The following is a 14,961-nucleotide window of genomic DNA, read 5'->3' as shown; positions in this document are numbered from 1 at the left end:
TGCTCTTGGAACTGCCCCAGATCCCTTCTGGAGCCTCCCCAAATCCCTCAGAACTCTTGAAAATCCCTTGGAAAACCCCAAAATCCCTCTTGGAACTGCCCCAAATACCTGAGAATTCCCCCAGACCCCTCAGAAAGCCCCAAATCCTCTCTGGAACCTCTCTCAGATCCCCCCAAAATCCTCGGGAACAACCCCAAACCCCCCGAGCCGTCCCCAGCTCCCCCCGGACTGATCCCAAATCCCCCCGGAGCCAGCCCAGGTCCCCTCTGGAAGCTCCCCGAGTCCCTCGGGAAGCCGCAGATGCCCGGGAGCCGCCGGGCAGCGCCGGGAAAGCCCAAAGCCCCGCGGCAGTGCCGCATCCCGGCCGGAGCTGCCCCGGGAGCCCCGCGGGGCCGGGGCCGGGGCCGGGATGCGCCGTCCCAGCGGATCCAGCGCGCCCGGCCGGGCTCGGCCAGCGCGGCCCAGGGCAGGGAGCGCTGGTGGGGCGGGAGCGGGAGCGGAGCGCGAACGGGACCAGCGCAGAGCCAAGGGGGGAGAGGCCCCGGCCCCATAGAGAGCGGGGCCGGAGCGCGGGGCCGGGCGGGGATGGCTCGGCGATTGTTCCGGGCGATTCGGGCACTCGCAGCGATCTCTGCGGGATTCTTGGGCTGCTCCTGGGAGGTTTGGCTGGGATTTTGAGGGAAGTTTCTGTGGGGATTTTTTGGGTGCATTTCCTCGGGCTTCGGGTGGGATGTGATAGGACTTGGGGGCATTTTTTGGGGAATTTGAATGGGGTTTGGTGGGATTTTGGTGCGGACTTTTTGAGTGGATTTGGTGTGGATTTTGGGGGGGTTTTGGGGAAATTTTGGTGGGATATTTTGGGTGATTTGGTGGGATTTTTTTGTGTGGATTTTGTGTGATTGGGGAATTTTTGGGGGCATTTTTGTACAGTTTTTTTCTGTGTGGATTCTGTGGGATTTTCATGGGAATTTAGTGGGACTTTTTGAGGGATTTTTCTGTGGGATTTCTGGGGATTTTGAGGGCAATTTTTTATGGGGATTTTGAGGGATTTCTATGAGCCTTGGGGTGATTTTTGTGAGGAGTTTTGGGGTGAGTTTTGTGGGCTTTTGGGTGGAATTTTTGTGGAGATTTTCCTGGGATTTTGTGTGGATTTTCTGGCATTTTCAAGGATTCTATGGTGGAATTTTTATGTGATTTTAATGGTATTTTTGGTGGGATTTTTTGTGAGGATTTTGAGTGATTTTTATTGGATTTTGGTGGGGTTTTGGGGGTATTTTTTGGGAGATTTTTGCTGGATTTTGGGTAGTTTTTTGGGGGATTTTATGGGATTTTGGTGATATTTTTGTGGGGGATTTTGGGGAGATTTTTGTGAGTTGTTTTTAATTATTAATATTTCGGTGGGGTATTTTTTTGTGGTTTTTTTCAGGATTTTGTTGGGATTTTGGTGTTTTCTCTTGGGATTTTGGGCAGATTTTGTGTTGCGTATCCAGAGTGACTTTGGGCAGCTCTGGGGCAGCTTTTGGGGTTTGTCTCCCGGTTCCCCCAGCTGTGGCAAAGCCCCGAAGCACATCCTGTTCCTGCCCAGCTCCCTGAGCAGCCCCAGGAGCTGATGCTCCCCCTGCTCCTCAGCCAGGGAGATCTGGGGCAATCCCGGCATTCCGGCATTCCGGCCGGGCTTTGGGCACTGCGGGATATTGGGGCTTGGGGGGTGAGAGGCTAAGGGGGGCTTGGGGCTGGATTTTTTTAAAAAATATCGGGATTTTGGGGGTAAATGTCTGGGATTTTAGGGGGAATTTCTGGATCTTTGGAGAAAAATACCAGGATTGGGGGGGAGGAAATTCTGGATTGTTAGGGAGGAAATTTCTGGATTTTTGGTAGTGAATGTCTGGATTTTTAGGGGGAAATTTATGGTTTTTTGGGTGAGTATTTATGGATTTTTTGGGGAGGGATTTCTGGATATTTTTGAGGGGGAATGTTTCTGTATTTTTGAAGGAATGTTTCTGTATTTTGTGGGGGGGGAATTCCTGGATTTTTGGGGACGCTTCTGTAGTTTTCGAGAATGTTTCTGGATGAGGAATCATGTTGGTTTTGGATTTTTTTGGGGAGGAATATTTCTGGATTTTCTGGGGAACAGAAATTCCTATTTTTGGGAATGTTCCAGGATTTTTTTTTGGGGGGGGAACATTTCTGGATTTCTTTGGAGAACATTTCTGAAATTCTGGGGGAATGTTTCAGGACTTTTTTTTTGCAGAGCATTTCTGAATTTGGGGAGAACATTCCCAGGTTTTTTGGGAAGCATTCAGAGGTTTTTTGGGGAACATTCCTGGGTTTCTTGGTTAAGATTCCCAGGTTTCTGGGGGAATATTCCCGGGTGTCTGGGGAAGGCTCCCGGGTGTCTGGGGAAGGTTCCCGGGTGTCTAGGGAAGGTTCCCGGGTGTTCCGGGCTCTCCTGGCCCCGTTCCCATCCCAGGTTCCCGGGGTTCCAGGAGCTGCGCTGGTGCCCGGGCGCCGCGACATCGCCTCGCTGCAGTTGGACACCGAGGTGCAGGTGGGCGCCGCCCGCGAGGCCCTGCAGGGCTCCAGCATCACCCAGAGCCACCCATGGAGATCTCCTTCGCCAAAAAGTGACCCAGAACACCCCAAACCCCACCAAAATAACCCCAAACCCAAACAAAATGGGCCTGAAATACCCCTAAAAAACTGCCTCAAACCTGCCCCTAAATAACCAAAATATGCCCCCAAATGCCCCAGATCCCTCCAAACCACCCTTTAATCTCAGAGGGATGCCCTGAAATCCCTCCAGACCACCCCAAAATTCTTCAAAGCTGCACCAGAATAGCCTAAAGCTGCCCCCAAACACCTCAAATGCCTTCAAGCTGCTCCAAAATCCCATGGAAACACCCTGCAGTCCTTCCAGACTACCTCAAAATCCCATAGAAATACCCTGAAATTCCTCAAAGCACCCCAAAAATCTGTAGAAACCCCCAAAATCCCATAGAAGAGCTCCCAAATCCCATAGACACACCCAAAATTCCCTCAATACCACCCCTAAACACCCTAAATCCCATAAAAGTGCACCCAAATCCCATAGACCTCCTGCCAAATCCCAAGAAAATACTCCAAAATCCCAGAAAACTACCCCAAAAATGGTCCTGACCCTGCTCCAAACCCCCTGCACGCCCCCACTCCCCCAGGTAAGTTCAGGTCAGCTGACCCTAAATCCTCATTTTTTATCCCAAATCCTCCTTTTTTCAACCTCAAAATCACTTTTAATCCCTAATGTCTTTTTGACCCCAAAGCCTTCTTTTCCCAACCTAAATCCTCCTTTTCCCATGACAAATTCTCCTTTTTCCTCCCTACATCCTTCGTCTGTCCCCAAATCCCTTTTCCAATGCCAAAATCTCCCTTTTCCACCCCAGTTCCCCACCTCATTCCCTTTTCCCCATCCCAAATCCCCTTTTTCCCAACCCAAATCCTTCCCTGACCACCCTCAATCCCCTTATCCCACCCAGGATCGTTCCCCATCCTGAATCCCCCAATTCCCACACATTCTCCTTTTTTTCCCAGTGTTGTACCCAGGGTCTTTCTGCAGACATTGCACCTGGAGCTGCCCCAAATAACCCCAAATAAACCTGAAACAAACCCCAAACAAACCCCACTGTGTCCCCCAAGGCTGGAGTGGATCTGGGGAGGTCATGACCCCAAACTTTGGGGACTGGGAGGATTGATCCTAAAATTTGGGGTTTAGGGGGGTTTGACACCACGGGGTTTGGGAGTTTTTGACCCCAAACTTTGGGAACTGGGGGAGTTCGACACCCCAGGGTTTGGAATTTTGGGTTTTTTTCCCAAGATTTGGGGATCAGGGGGTTTCACCCCCAAACGTTGGGATCGGGGTGGTTGGACAACCCAGGTGTTTCAACCCCCAGGATTTGGGGTTTGGGGGTTTAGACCCAAAAATTTGGAAACTGGGGGGATTGACCAACTTATTTTGGGGGATTTAACCCCAAAGTGGGGGAGATCAGGGGGATTTGACACCACAGGGTTTGGGACTGGGGGGGTTGACCCCAAAGTTTGGGAATTGAGGGGTTTGACCCCAAACTTTGGCGAGGTGGAGGTTTGGACAGCCCAGATATTTCAAACCCCAGGAGTCGGGGATTGGGGGTTTTAACCCCAAACTTTGGGGGATGGGGGTGTTTGACACATCAGGATTTGGGATTTGGGGGTATTTGACCCCAGACTTTGGGAATTGGGGGTGTTGGACACCCCAAATGTTTTGAACCCCAGGATTATGGGTCAGGAGGGTTTAACACCAACGTTTGGGATTTGGGGAGTGTTTGACAGCCCAGGATCTGGGATTTGGGGGGTTTGATCCTAAAATTTGGGGTTTGGGACAGGGGGAGGTTGACATCTCAGAGTTTGTGTTTGGGGATGTTTGACCCCCTGGGTTTGGGATCGGGGTTGAGATTGGAGGCATTCACTGGAAACAGCGGTGGGATTGGGATCGAGAACAGGAACGGGAGTGGGATCGGGAGTGTAATGGGGTTGGGAATGAGATCGGGATCGGGAAGTGGCCCGGGAACGGGAACAGAAATGGTAATGGGATTGGGATGGGGAACAGGATCAGGGAACGGGATTGGGATCGGGAAGGGGAGAGGCCCTGACTCAATAATGGAGCCCACCCCCAGGGAGCGATCCTGCCCCAGTCCCGGAATGGACCCATCCCCTCAATCCCGGACCCCTCCCCAATCCCAGCCCCTCCGCAGCCGCTGACCGGACCCTCCCTCAATCCCAGCCCGCCCCAATCCGGATCGGAGCCATTCCCGGACCGGACCCTTCAATCCCTTCTTGGGGCGGCTCCTGCCGCTTCCAGCCCATTTTTGGGGCTTCCAAGCGGCTCCAGGGACCCTCCCCATTTTGGGGTGTTGGGGTGGCCCCAAGGCCGCCCCGGGGGCCGAGGGGGGATGGAAACCCCCAAACCCGGGGGGCTCCTGGGGGTCCCCAGTTCCTCCCGGCCCCGCCCCGAAGCAGATCCTGGCCAATCAGTGCGCGCGGCGTTGATGACGATTCAGTTCCCAGGCAGGAACTCGGCGCTGGTCCCGCCTGGCGATTTTCAGCCAATCAGCGCCCGGGATGGCTCTGACTCATCAGTTGCCAGGCAGAGCCCAGCGCCTCTCGCAGCGCTAACCAATATAAAAAATTAACAATCAATCTAATATATCTTAGTAAAACAATTAATATTGCAAATATGCTAAATACAAAACCGAACACCATTATAATTTCTCATACATTTTAGCCAAACAATTAAACTTTAGTAACACCCTTAAGTACCCTAAAATATTATTTTTAAAAAATGTAATTGCAGATGGGTGGTTTTATATGGATATTGGTTTTTGGATTGTTTGGGTTAGATGATTTTTTTAAAAAGGATTTTTATAGGAATTTAAACAGCTGAGAAGGAGCCACTCTGCAAACACAACTGACTGAAAATGAATGGGACAAACATCATTAACTCTGAAAGTTTTATTCACTATCAGATACATCCCAACCACCCAGCCCCACACAATCCCAATCTCTCCACTCCAAACTGGGATCACAATTCTCCCAATCTCCTCCCAACCCCATCCCACCCGGTCAGCTGTGGAATCGAGTGAGCTTTGTGTGGGATTGAGGGTTTTTTTGAGGGGGAACAAGCAATTTGAGGTCGGATTGTGCTTTTATAGTTTAAAATCCAGTTATTTTCAGTGGTGTTGAGTGGTTTTGTGGTGACAAATTCATCCCTCTTGGCTTTTGAAATGCAAAGAGATGGAGAACACTGCCCAAAATCACCCCAGAACCCACAAATCCTCCAGAAGTTGAGTTCATGGTGTCCAGGGTGAGTGCAGCTGCCGGCGGCAGGAACAAATGAGATGTATCTTGGTTTCACAAAACTCCAAAATCCATTTCTTATCACCGAAAGACAAGGCAAAGGCAGAGCCATGGGATTTGTATAGGGTATCCCAGGGGTGGAGTTTGGGTTTGGGTCAAGGGAGGAATTATTGGCAACACAAGAAGGGTGAGATCAAACTCCTGCCTCTTAGCAACAGGGGCACTCCACACAGAATGCGTCCCTAAATCCTAAATTCCCCCTCAAACTCCTGTGAAATGGTGACACTTCAGATATTTTTGATCAGTTTCTTTAATTTAACCCTGTTTTGGCTGTGTTTGAAGAATAAAGATGAATCAGAGGAAAATTAGGGCCAAACCAAAAGGAGAAGCAGCAAGGTTTGTTCCCAACATTGATCACAGGGAATGTGGGTCACCAGACCTGTGCCCAATGTGGGTCCTGCAGTGGGGGAGGGAACTGGAGCAAAGCACGAAGCTCTTCCTGCAGTTGGGGTACTCGCAGGGCTTCCCTTACTGGTGCCTCCGTTGGCGCCGGGTAAAGAATGAGCGGTCTGAGAAGCTCTTCCCACACCAGGGACACTCGTAGGGCCTCTCCCCGGTGTGGATGTGCCGGTGGGTGACAAGGTTGGAGTTGTGCTTGAATCCTTTCCCGCAGTCGGGCAGCAAAAGGGCCTCTCATTTGTATAAGCTCAATAGTGCAAGAGGAGATAGGAGCGAGTCTGAAACCCCTTCCCACACTTGGAACACTTGTAGGGTCTCTCCCCAGTGTGGATCTTCTGGTGGACAATCAGGGCACCACACTGCCTGAAGCTCTTCCCACACTCCCTACACTCATAGGGCCTTTCCCCTGTGTGGATCCTCTTGTGGCTGCTCAGGTGGGAGATCCGCCTGAAGCTCTTCCCACATTCCCCACACTCGTAGGGCCTCTCCCCAGTGTGAATCCTCTTGTGCTGGATCACGTTGGAATTTGACAAAAAGCTCTTCCCACATTCCTCACACTCATAGGACTTCTCCCCAGTGTGGATCCTCTGGTGCTGGATCAGATTGGAGTTTGACCTGAAGCTCTTCCCACACTCTGAGCACTTATGGGGCTTCTCCTCATCATGAAGCTGCTCAGGGACCACCAGCCCTGAGCTCTGGCTGAAGCTCTGCCCACCTTCCTGGACCAGAGTGCATCTTTCCTCCTCAGATCCCCTCGATCTGCGTTTGCAGCCCCTCCTCATGCAGCTCCCATTGGGTTCCTGCACCATGGAGCCACTCAAAACAGCCTCTTCCACAAGGTTCTGCCATGGGGATTTGTCCTCTCTGCTCTCCACCCTCAGCACCTTATCTGCGGGAGGAAGGACAAGGAGAGGATGGGATCTGCCTCCGTGCCACAGGGAAGGGCAAGGAGATCCCCCCAGTGCGTCTCCGGCAGGAGGGCACCGGCAGCGGGGCTGTCCTGCAGCCGGGGGCCAGGCTGGGCTGGGAGATGGAGCAGGAGAGAGGGGGAAAGGGGCACTGACTTCCTCCTCACCTGCCTCAGTGTCCCAGGGCTCCTTACTCTTCCTCGCAGCCTGCTCCTCCATCTGGAAAATATTTGGAGATGGGAAATCCTGTTCTGAAAGGAAAACAAGGGATGACCACATTGAGTTTTGTACTCCTTTCAAAGCAAACCTGGGAGAGCGTCGAAGCCAGAATGACAATGTAATTAGAAAATTAAGATCAAGGCAATGATACAGAAACACTGGCTTAATCTCACAGAGTCAGGATATAACCTTACACCCCGTTGCTCAGGGTGGTGGTAGCAGTCTGATGAAATGGTGGCTGCAGTCCGGCTGGAGTGATGAACGTGATTCTGTCAAAGCAGTGATCCTGTAGAAGGGTCTGGTCTTCCTCTGAAAGTTCAGTGGTGGTTATGGAGCTCTTGTCCTCTGGGAATCCAGTAGGCAAGGTGGTCGTGGTGTTGCAAATGGTGAGATTATATCCAGGCAGGAATGCTTGGTTCCTCCCCTGGGCGGAGTATCCCACAATGGGATGATGTAATTTTATCAGTGCTGCAGTGACACTTAATGGCCCATTAACAGAAGATGGCCCCTGGAGAGCTTTATCAGGGCTGAGCCATGGAAGAGATAAAGAACACTGCCCCACCTGTTGATAACAGTTTATGGAGATGGGGACTGAAAACACTTTTGGTTACATCTGACATTGTAACCTAAAACAGTGAGGCAATCCCTGCTCGGGGTGGGGGGTGAACATCACCCCCCTTACCCAAACTGGCTCAGGTGTAAAACCCCCACCCTGGGAAGGCCACACACACAGGGGACAATGTCACACTTGCCCTGCCCCAGTGGAGATCTCTGTCCCTGTCACTCCCTTGCTCTCCCCCCTTTTCTCCTTCTTTCCATCTCTCTCGCCCTCACATTTACAGTTCAATAAAATCCACTTTGGATTTGGTCTTGTTAGCACCTTAATTGGGGCAGGGGCATCTCTCTAACAATTTTATTAACCAGATTGCAACATTATTTTGGCACAGGGAGTTGAGGGCACTGTTTACTGACCCCAGGTGATTTTGACAACCGTCTGGTTCCCTCCTCTGAGGAGCTCGTGGCTCTTTCTTGAGGAACTCTTGAAAACTTGGATGCAGCTTCCTCTGAGCAACGTTTGGGAGAACTTACAAGGAAAATGGCTGTTGTGGGTGGCCATTGTAAAGAAAATATTTTTTTGTCCTTCCCTGAAAAGTTTGTTGAAATCACTGGAAGAAAGGGAATAAATGATACCGGTGAGACTGACAAGGATCATTCACTCCAAGGTGAGGAACGCAAAGGTATTTAAATCCTACAAGAAGCCCGGCTCAAGTAGCTAAATTCCCAAATAACTTCTGAATTCACAGGCTTGGGGCTTTGACAAATATGAGAATCATTATTTTCTTCGTCCCTGTCACCTTTGTGACAGCTACACAGACCTTTCCCTTCCTTTTAATAATCTGTATTGGGACAAATTTCCATGTTTCTTTTTTTGGGACCTGCCAGCATGTGACTTGTGCTGGAACTGATGAAATTTGGAATTGCCACAGAATTGCTTCTGTTGTTGGTTTATTAATGTTTGGGATTTGCTTGCATTTCCATCACAAGTGACTTCTGGGAAGAGCAAATCTTCCTCAAGGCATTTTATGGAGGGTTAAATTTGATTTCTGCTGAGTTTGTTTTGTCCGGTGCCCAGAGGTTGCTCAAGGGGTCTCTGGTTTTGGTTTGGCCCTAATTTTCTTCTGATTTGTCTTTATCACTTAAAAACACCTGAAAAATGACTAAAAAGAGTATTGACCAGAGATGTCAAAAGTCCCACCATTTTAGAGGTATTTGAGGTGGAATTTACTGTTTGGGAACATATTCTGGAGGATCTGTTGGTTCTTGGGGGATATCTGGTAGTATTCTCCATATCTTTATCTTCCAAAATCCAAGGTGGATTGCTCTTTCACCTCAAAATTATTCAATCCTACCTCAAAACCCCTCAATCTTACCCCAAAATGACTCAATCCCACCTCAAAATGGCTGGTTTCCACCTCAGCCCTGTGCCAAAATTACTCAATTCCTCAGCCTCCGGGGTGAGATGGGATTTGAAGGAGATCGGGAGAAGTGAGATCCAAATTTGAGGTTGTGGGGTCAGGATTGTGTGGGGCTGGGTGGGTGTGATTTATTTTGATAATAAATAAAACTATCAGAATTATTGATTTCTGTCCCATTCATTTTTTGTCAGTTCTGATTTGCTTTTCAGAGTGCTGCCTTCTCAGCTGATTTTGTTGTGTCCTCCTGTCCCAGACTGAAAAGCAAAATGTCTTCTATTTACCATCTGTATGGCAATTGTCCTGTGTTAAGTGGGCAGTTTTTCCTTATCTCTTTCACAATCAATCCTCCCTCAGGGGAGACATCTGCTGATAATGGGCTATTGAATGTCACTGCATGACTGATAAGAACTGTAACATCCCACTGTGAGATGTGCCACCCAGGGGGAGGAGCCAAGCATTCCTACCTGCATCTAGTCTTGAGATTCTGGCCCACCAACACAGCTTTTTCTGGGCTGGATTTTCCCAGAGGAACAGCTGCCTCTTCCTCTTCAGAGGAAGACTCCCATTCCTACAGGATCACTTCTCCAACAGAACCACACCTGACACTCCTGGAGGACTGCACCCACAGTTCCAATTGGACTGCGGCCAACACCCTGTCCAACAGTGTCACATTGTATTCTGACTCTGTCAGTGTTTACTTTACTGCATTGTTTATTTTATCTTTTAATTTTCTTCCCTAATAAAAAACTGTTATTTCTGCTTCCATATTTTTACTTGACAGGCCCCCTTAATTTCAAATTTATAACAATTCTGAAAGAGTCTACATTTTAAAATATCAGGGGCGGCTCCTGCCTTCCTTAGAAAACACCTGTCTTTCCAAACTAAAACATCTCCTTTCTCTCCTGCCTTCCTTTGCCTGCTCTGTTTCTCTCTCAGTGTCTCCTTTGACCCAGGGCAGCTCCCACCAAAGACCCTGCCCAATCCATGAGCTATGACAACCATGGGTGAAGTTATGAAGGCTGGCAGTGAAATATCACTGTAGGATCTTGCTCCACTCGGCTTTTGGCTCTTTCATAAGAGCTTTTCCTTCAAGGGCAGGCACATATTTTCCTGGCTGGGAACTGGAATTCCAGGCCCTGGGAGTGTGTGCCATGGATCCCAGAGGGGCATGCTCCTGCCGTGCCTCCCAAGGAGCTGTGCAGGGCAGGGGACAAGGTGCAGCAGCTGTGTTGGTTCTGCGGTGCCGCAACAGCCCCTGGTTCCAGGAGTTTCCACACTACCAACAGCAGTTCCTGGGTTCCATGATGCCCTGCTGTGTCCCCATGGATATTTGGTGTCATGAAGTTCTTCAGTGTCACAATGGCCACCTCACCCCATGAGCTTCTGCAGTGTCCTTGGATGGGCAGTGTCACCATGGACCATTGGCTCCATGCAGCCCTGCTGGGTCACCATGGACTCCTTGGTTCCATGAGGTTCTGGGGGTGTCTCCATGCTCTCCTTGGATCCACAGTGTCACAATGGACCACTGGATCCACGTGGCCCTGCTGTGTCACCATGGCCCCTTGGTTCCATGGGACCCCAGGGTCACAATTGACTCCTTGCTTCCACGTCACCCACTCAGTGCCAAAATGGCCCCTTCATTCCATGGGGAACACAAAAGATTTATAGAAACATTGAGCAAATCCGGCTTAACACAGCTGGGAACATCTGTGTGCATTCCAAAGAGAGGTTAAAGGTGAGGTTGGCAGCAGCAGCTTCCATCTGCAACAGAGATCCAGGGAAAGGACAGGGACAGAGAATTCAGCTGGGAGACTCAGAGAATTCTGCTTCCAGAGATCATTTCTGGCCACACTGTCCCTTGTAGAAAGGTGACACCATTCCAGGCAGCCTGTACTGAGCAGGTGGTTCTTGAGTTGGGTTTGTTGTTTAGGAAACCTGCTTAGGATTTCCAGTCTTTCTTTCCCAAGAGGAAAACTTCTCCAGGGCCTGTGTGCAGGCAGAGCCCTGAGGAGAGCTGGCGAGACACCGTGCAATGGGCTGGGACATGGAGCTGCAGAGCTCAGGGACAAGGTTCTGCTGCAGGGCACAGGGATGTCAGTGCCAGGTGGGCAATGTCAGACATGGTGAGGCTGGGGGTGAGGAGCAGCTTGTCCAAACAGGTCAGCCCTCAAGGGGCTCATTCTTCTACATGCCCAGACCTCCTCAGGAGAACTTCAGTGTCAGGATCATCTGGGGAATGCTTCTATCCGCTCTTCTCCAAACTGGAAATAAAAAAAACCCCACTAATTTGATTGAAGAATAAAAGGTCATGACGTGCACTTGGAAATCTTCCTCCCTAACAGAACTGCAAACTGACTCCAATCAGCTGCACAAGCACTGGAGACTTGCAGACAATTGAATGAAGACAAACCGTCCCTGAGGGCTTTCTGTATTTTGATGATCCCCACCGTGGTTTTGGGACTGAGTCCAGGACCCTGAGACACCGAGAGAAGGCTGAAGAAGCTGCTGAAGGAGCCAGGAGCAAAACTCCAAGTCTCTTGGAGCATCACTGGGCCTCACTGAGGGCAGGGACTGCCAAAGGCTCCCAGGTGAGAGCAGATCCTTGAGGCCAGGATTGCAGGGAGCCCAAGGCTCAGAGCAGGGAACTGCAATGCTGAGCAAGGCCTGGGCTGGCTGGGGGAAGCAGAAAGGCCAAGCCCTGAGCCCAGGCAGGCACAGCAGGGCCTGTGCCTCACGGGTGGCTCGGGGCTGTTTGTGGGGCAGGGGGATGTGAGGGGCAGCAAGGACAAATGTCACAAACCTGTGTGACCCTGCAGATCCTCATGGAACCAAGGGGCCGGTGTGACACTGTGGGAAGTTGTGGAACCAAGGGGATCATTGTGACACTGTTGGGGCCCATGGATCAAAGGGGCCAGTATGACACTGTGGGGCCTCAGGGACACAAGAGGCCATTGTGAGCCTGCAGGGCTGTAACGCCCCAGAACACTGAAATGCTGGGGATCACCAAAGGTTCTTTTACTTGAGTTTGGTGCACAGGAGAAACACCAACCAGATATTCCCACCATAGCCAGATGCAAAGAATATTCTTGGTAGGAAGGGACCCACGAGGATCATCAAGTCCAGGTCTTAAGCGAATTGCCCACACAGGGATTGAACCCACAGCCCCAGTGATACCAGCACCATGCTCCAACCAACAGAGCTAAGAGGCCAAAATAACACAAAATTTTTCTGGCAAAATATAGACAATCAAGGGACTTCAGCAAAGGGTTTAATACAACATCCACTTCAACGTAAAACTCTTATCATAGCATTAACTTCATTAACTTAGTCGATTTAACCTAAAAACCTTTAATCCTTAATACGCTAAGTTACCCAAAATAGTTCCAAGTAAGTAGGATTAGAAAAAGGAGAAATAGAGAACATCAGAAAGACAGAAGATCTATAGAAAGACGCACAGAGGCACAAAATGCTCGGATTCCAGCGTTGCTAACAGAGGAACCCCAGGAGAAGGCAGGATCCAGACCGTGGGCTGGCCTTGTGCTCCGGCTTTTAACCCCCTGGGCCTCCATGGGCCTGCCCCTGGGGTGGGACTGCCAGCTGATTGACCAATCAGAGTCAGGGTAGGCACCAGCTGCTGGTGTGTGATTGGTTGACAGCTCAGCCAATCAGCACTGCCCCTGCTGTGTGATTGACAGCTCTGCCAGGCCAGGCTGGGGGCGGGGCTCTGTCCCACCACAAACCAAGGCCTGACCCGGCCCCGGCCCCACACGGGCATTCCGAGCATCCCAAGGTGTCTCGGGACATGGATCTCATCCAGCCTCTGACAGTGACCACAGGGACACTGGGGAACCTCATGGAACCAAGGAGCCATGGTGACACTGTGCTGCCTCATGGAATCAAGGAGACCATTGTGAACTCAGAGACCCCAAAAGAACCAAGGGTCCATGGTGACCTTGTTGTCCTGGTTTGTGAGATAAGCTTGTATTCTATTTGCCATCTGTTGGAGGTTGGGCAGGTTTGTTATCTCTTCAAGAACAATGGTTTGCTCCGAAGAGGTAATGGTTTGTTAATGGGCCATTGACTGACTCACTGCAGGGCTGGAAACGTTACACCATCCCATTGTGAGATGCTCCACCCAGAGGGGGAAACCAAGCACTCTTTTATTGGATAAAGTGGTACCTTTTGGGAGACAGAGCAGCTCTCTCTTTGCGGGATTTCCCAGAGAAGCAGCTCCTTCGGCCCCGGCGCAGAGAAGCAGACGGAGTGCAGTGAGGCGGCGGCGGAGCTCAGAGGTGGCCCCGGCGCAGAGCCCAACTGGCCAACTGCCACCAGATCTTCAGAGAAAACTATACCCTTCTAAAGATCACCACTTCAGCTGCAATTCATCAGCCACTGCAAGAGGAGCAGCTATCATTTCAACCGGACTGCTACCAACACCCCGAATCCTCAGGTTTTGGACTTTATCACTAGCTTTGTTTGTACCAATTGCATTTGCCTTTTTAAATTGTTATCTAGTTTTCTCCTAGTAAAGAATTGTTACTCCCAGTCCCATATCTTTGCCTGAGAGCCTTTTAATTTAAAGATCCTGGTAATTTGGAGGGAGGGGGTTTACCTTCTCCATTGCACAGAAGGCTTTTGCCCTCCTTCACAGACTCCTGTCTTGTCAAACCAAGACAGATTTTGGCGCATCAACGTGGGGCTTGAGGGCATTGAGAGGGAAAAAGGATTAACAGTTCTTAAGTAATTTGGTCTTTTGTTGTGTGTAGAAACATCTTAAGCATCACCATGTGGTCTAGTTTACCTTGGTTTCGGTGGCATGTGATTGTAGCTATACTTTTCCCATTTGCAGACCCTTATCTAAAAATGGGTCCTATAACTAAGGCTACGGTGTCTGTTATCAAGTTTGGCTTCTGGGTTAATTGAGTGAGGAATTCATGGATCTTTAATTTCCTCTGGAAGGCAGGTACATGGATTCATAGCTACCACACACTAACTGTATGTTTTTGGGGTTACTTTAATAACGGTACCTACTGCGAGGAAATAGCACCTGGGCAAACTTTCTCCCAACCTTTTAACCATCTTTTTGGGTCTGCTCCACCAGTTCTCAAAGGGTTAAGATCCTCTCTAAGTGCTAATGATATACAATGGGTGGTGTTGCTGATAGGCCTGTTATATTTAGCACTCAGAGATAAGGGAAGATTAACCTGGATAACTACCCTCACACCTACACCAGAGGCTAGGTATGCTCCTGCAGAACCTGACACTGCCCCAGAGACTCGAGATGCTGCTGCTCCAGAGCCTGACCCTGCCCCACAGCCCACCTCAGAAATGAACCACCCAGATTGGGTGAGGGTTCTGGTTAAGGAGATACGAGAGATGCTGAAGGAGTGCGTTTCCCCAGCTGGTGAGAAACCAGCCCTTTGCCTTGAGGAGGGACAGTCTAATAGTACAGCTGTGGAACCCACAAATGTTACAACTGTCCAGGTTCCAGCTAAACCACAAAGGCAGTCACGGTCAGCAGCAGTGGCCCCGGT

The 14,961-nt window shown here is 50.2% G+C and overlaps 1 protein-coding gene across 1 annotated transcript in view; it reads right to left on the bottom strand.

Annotated features, from left to right (window-relative positions):
- Positions 1-6,572: 6,572 nt before the first annotated feature.
- Positions 6,573-14,961, bottom strand: part of LOC144248768 (uncharacterized) — a gene marked incomplete at its 5' end in the record, with an annotated part of 86,062 nt that continues 77,673 nt past the window's right edge. The window contains 1 exon segment of the mRNA XM_077790760.1: positions 6,573-6,917. Coding sequence (XP_077646886.1) covers positions 6,573-6,917 — 345 coding nt within the window.

This window comes from Lonchura striata, unplaced genomic scaffold, assembly GCF_046129695.1.
Source record: "Lonchura striata isolate bLonStr1 unplaced genomic scaffold, bLonStr1.mat Scaffold_85, whole genome shotgun sequence".
NCBI lineage: Eukaryota > Metazoa > Chordata > Aves > Passeriformes > Estrildidae > Lonchura > Lonchura striata.
The sequence above is the reverse complement of the archived record's forward strand: the minus strand, read 5'-3'. Positions and strand labels throughout refer to the sequence as shown.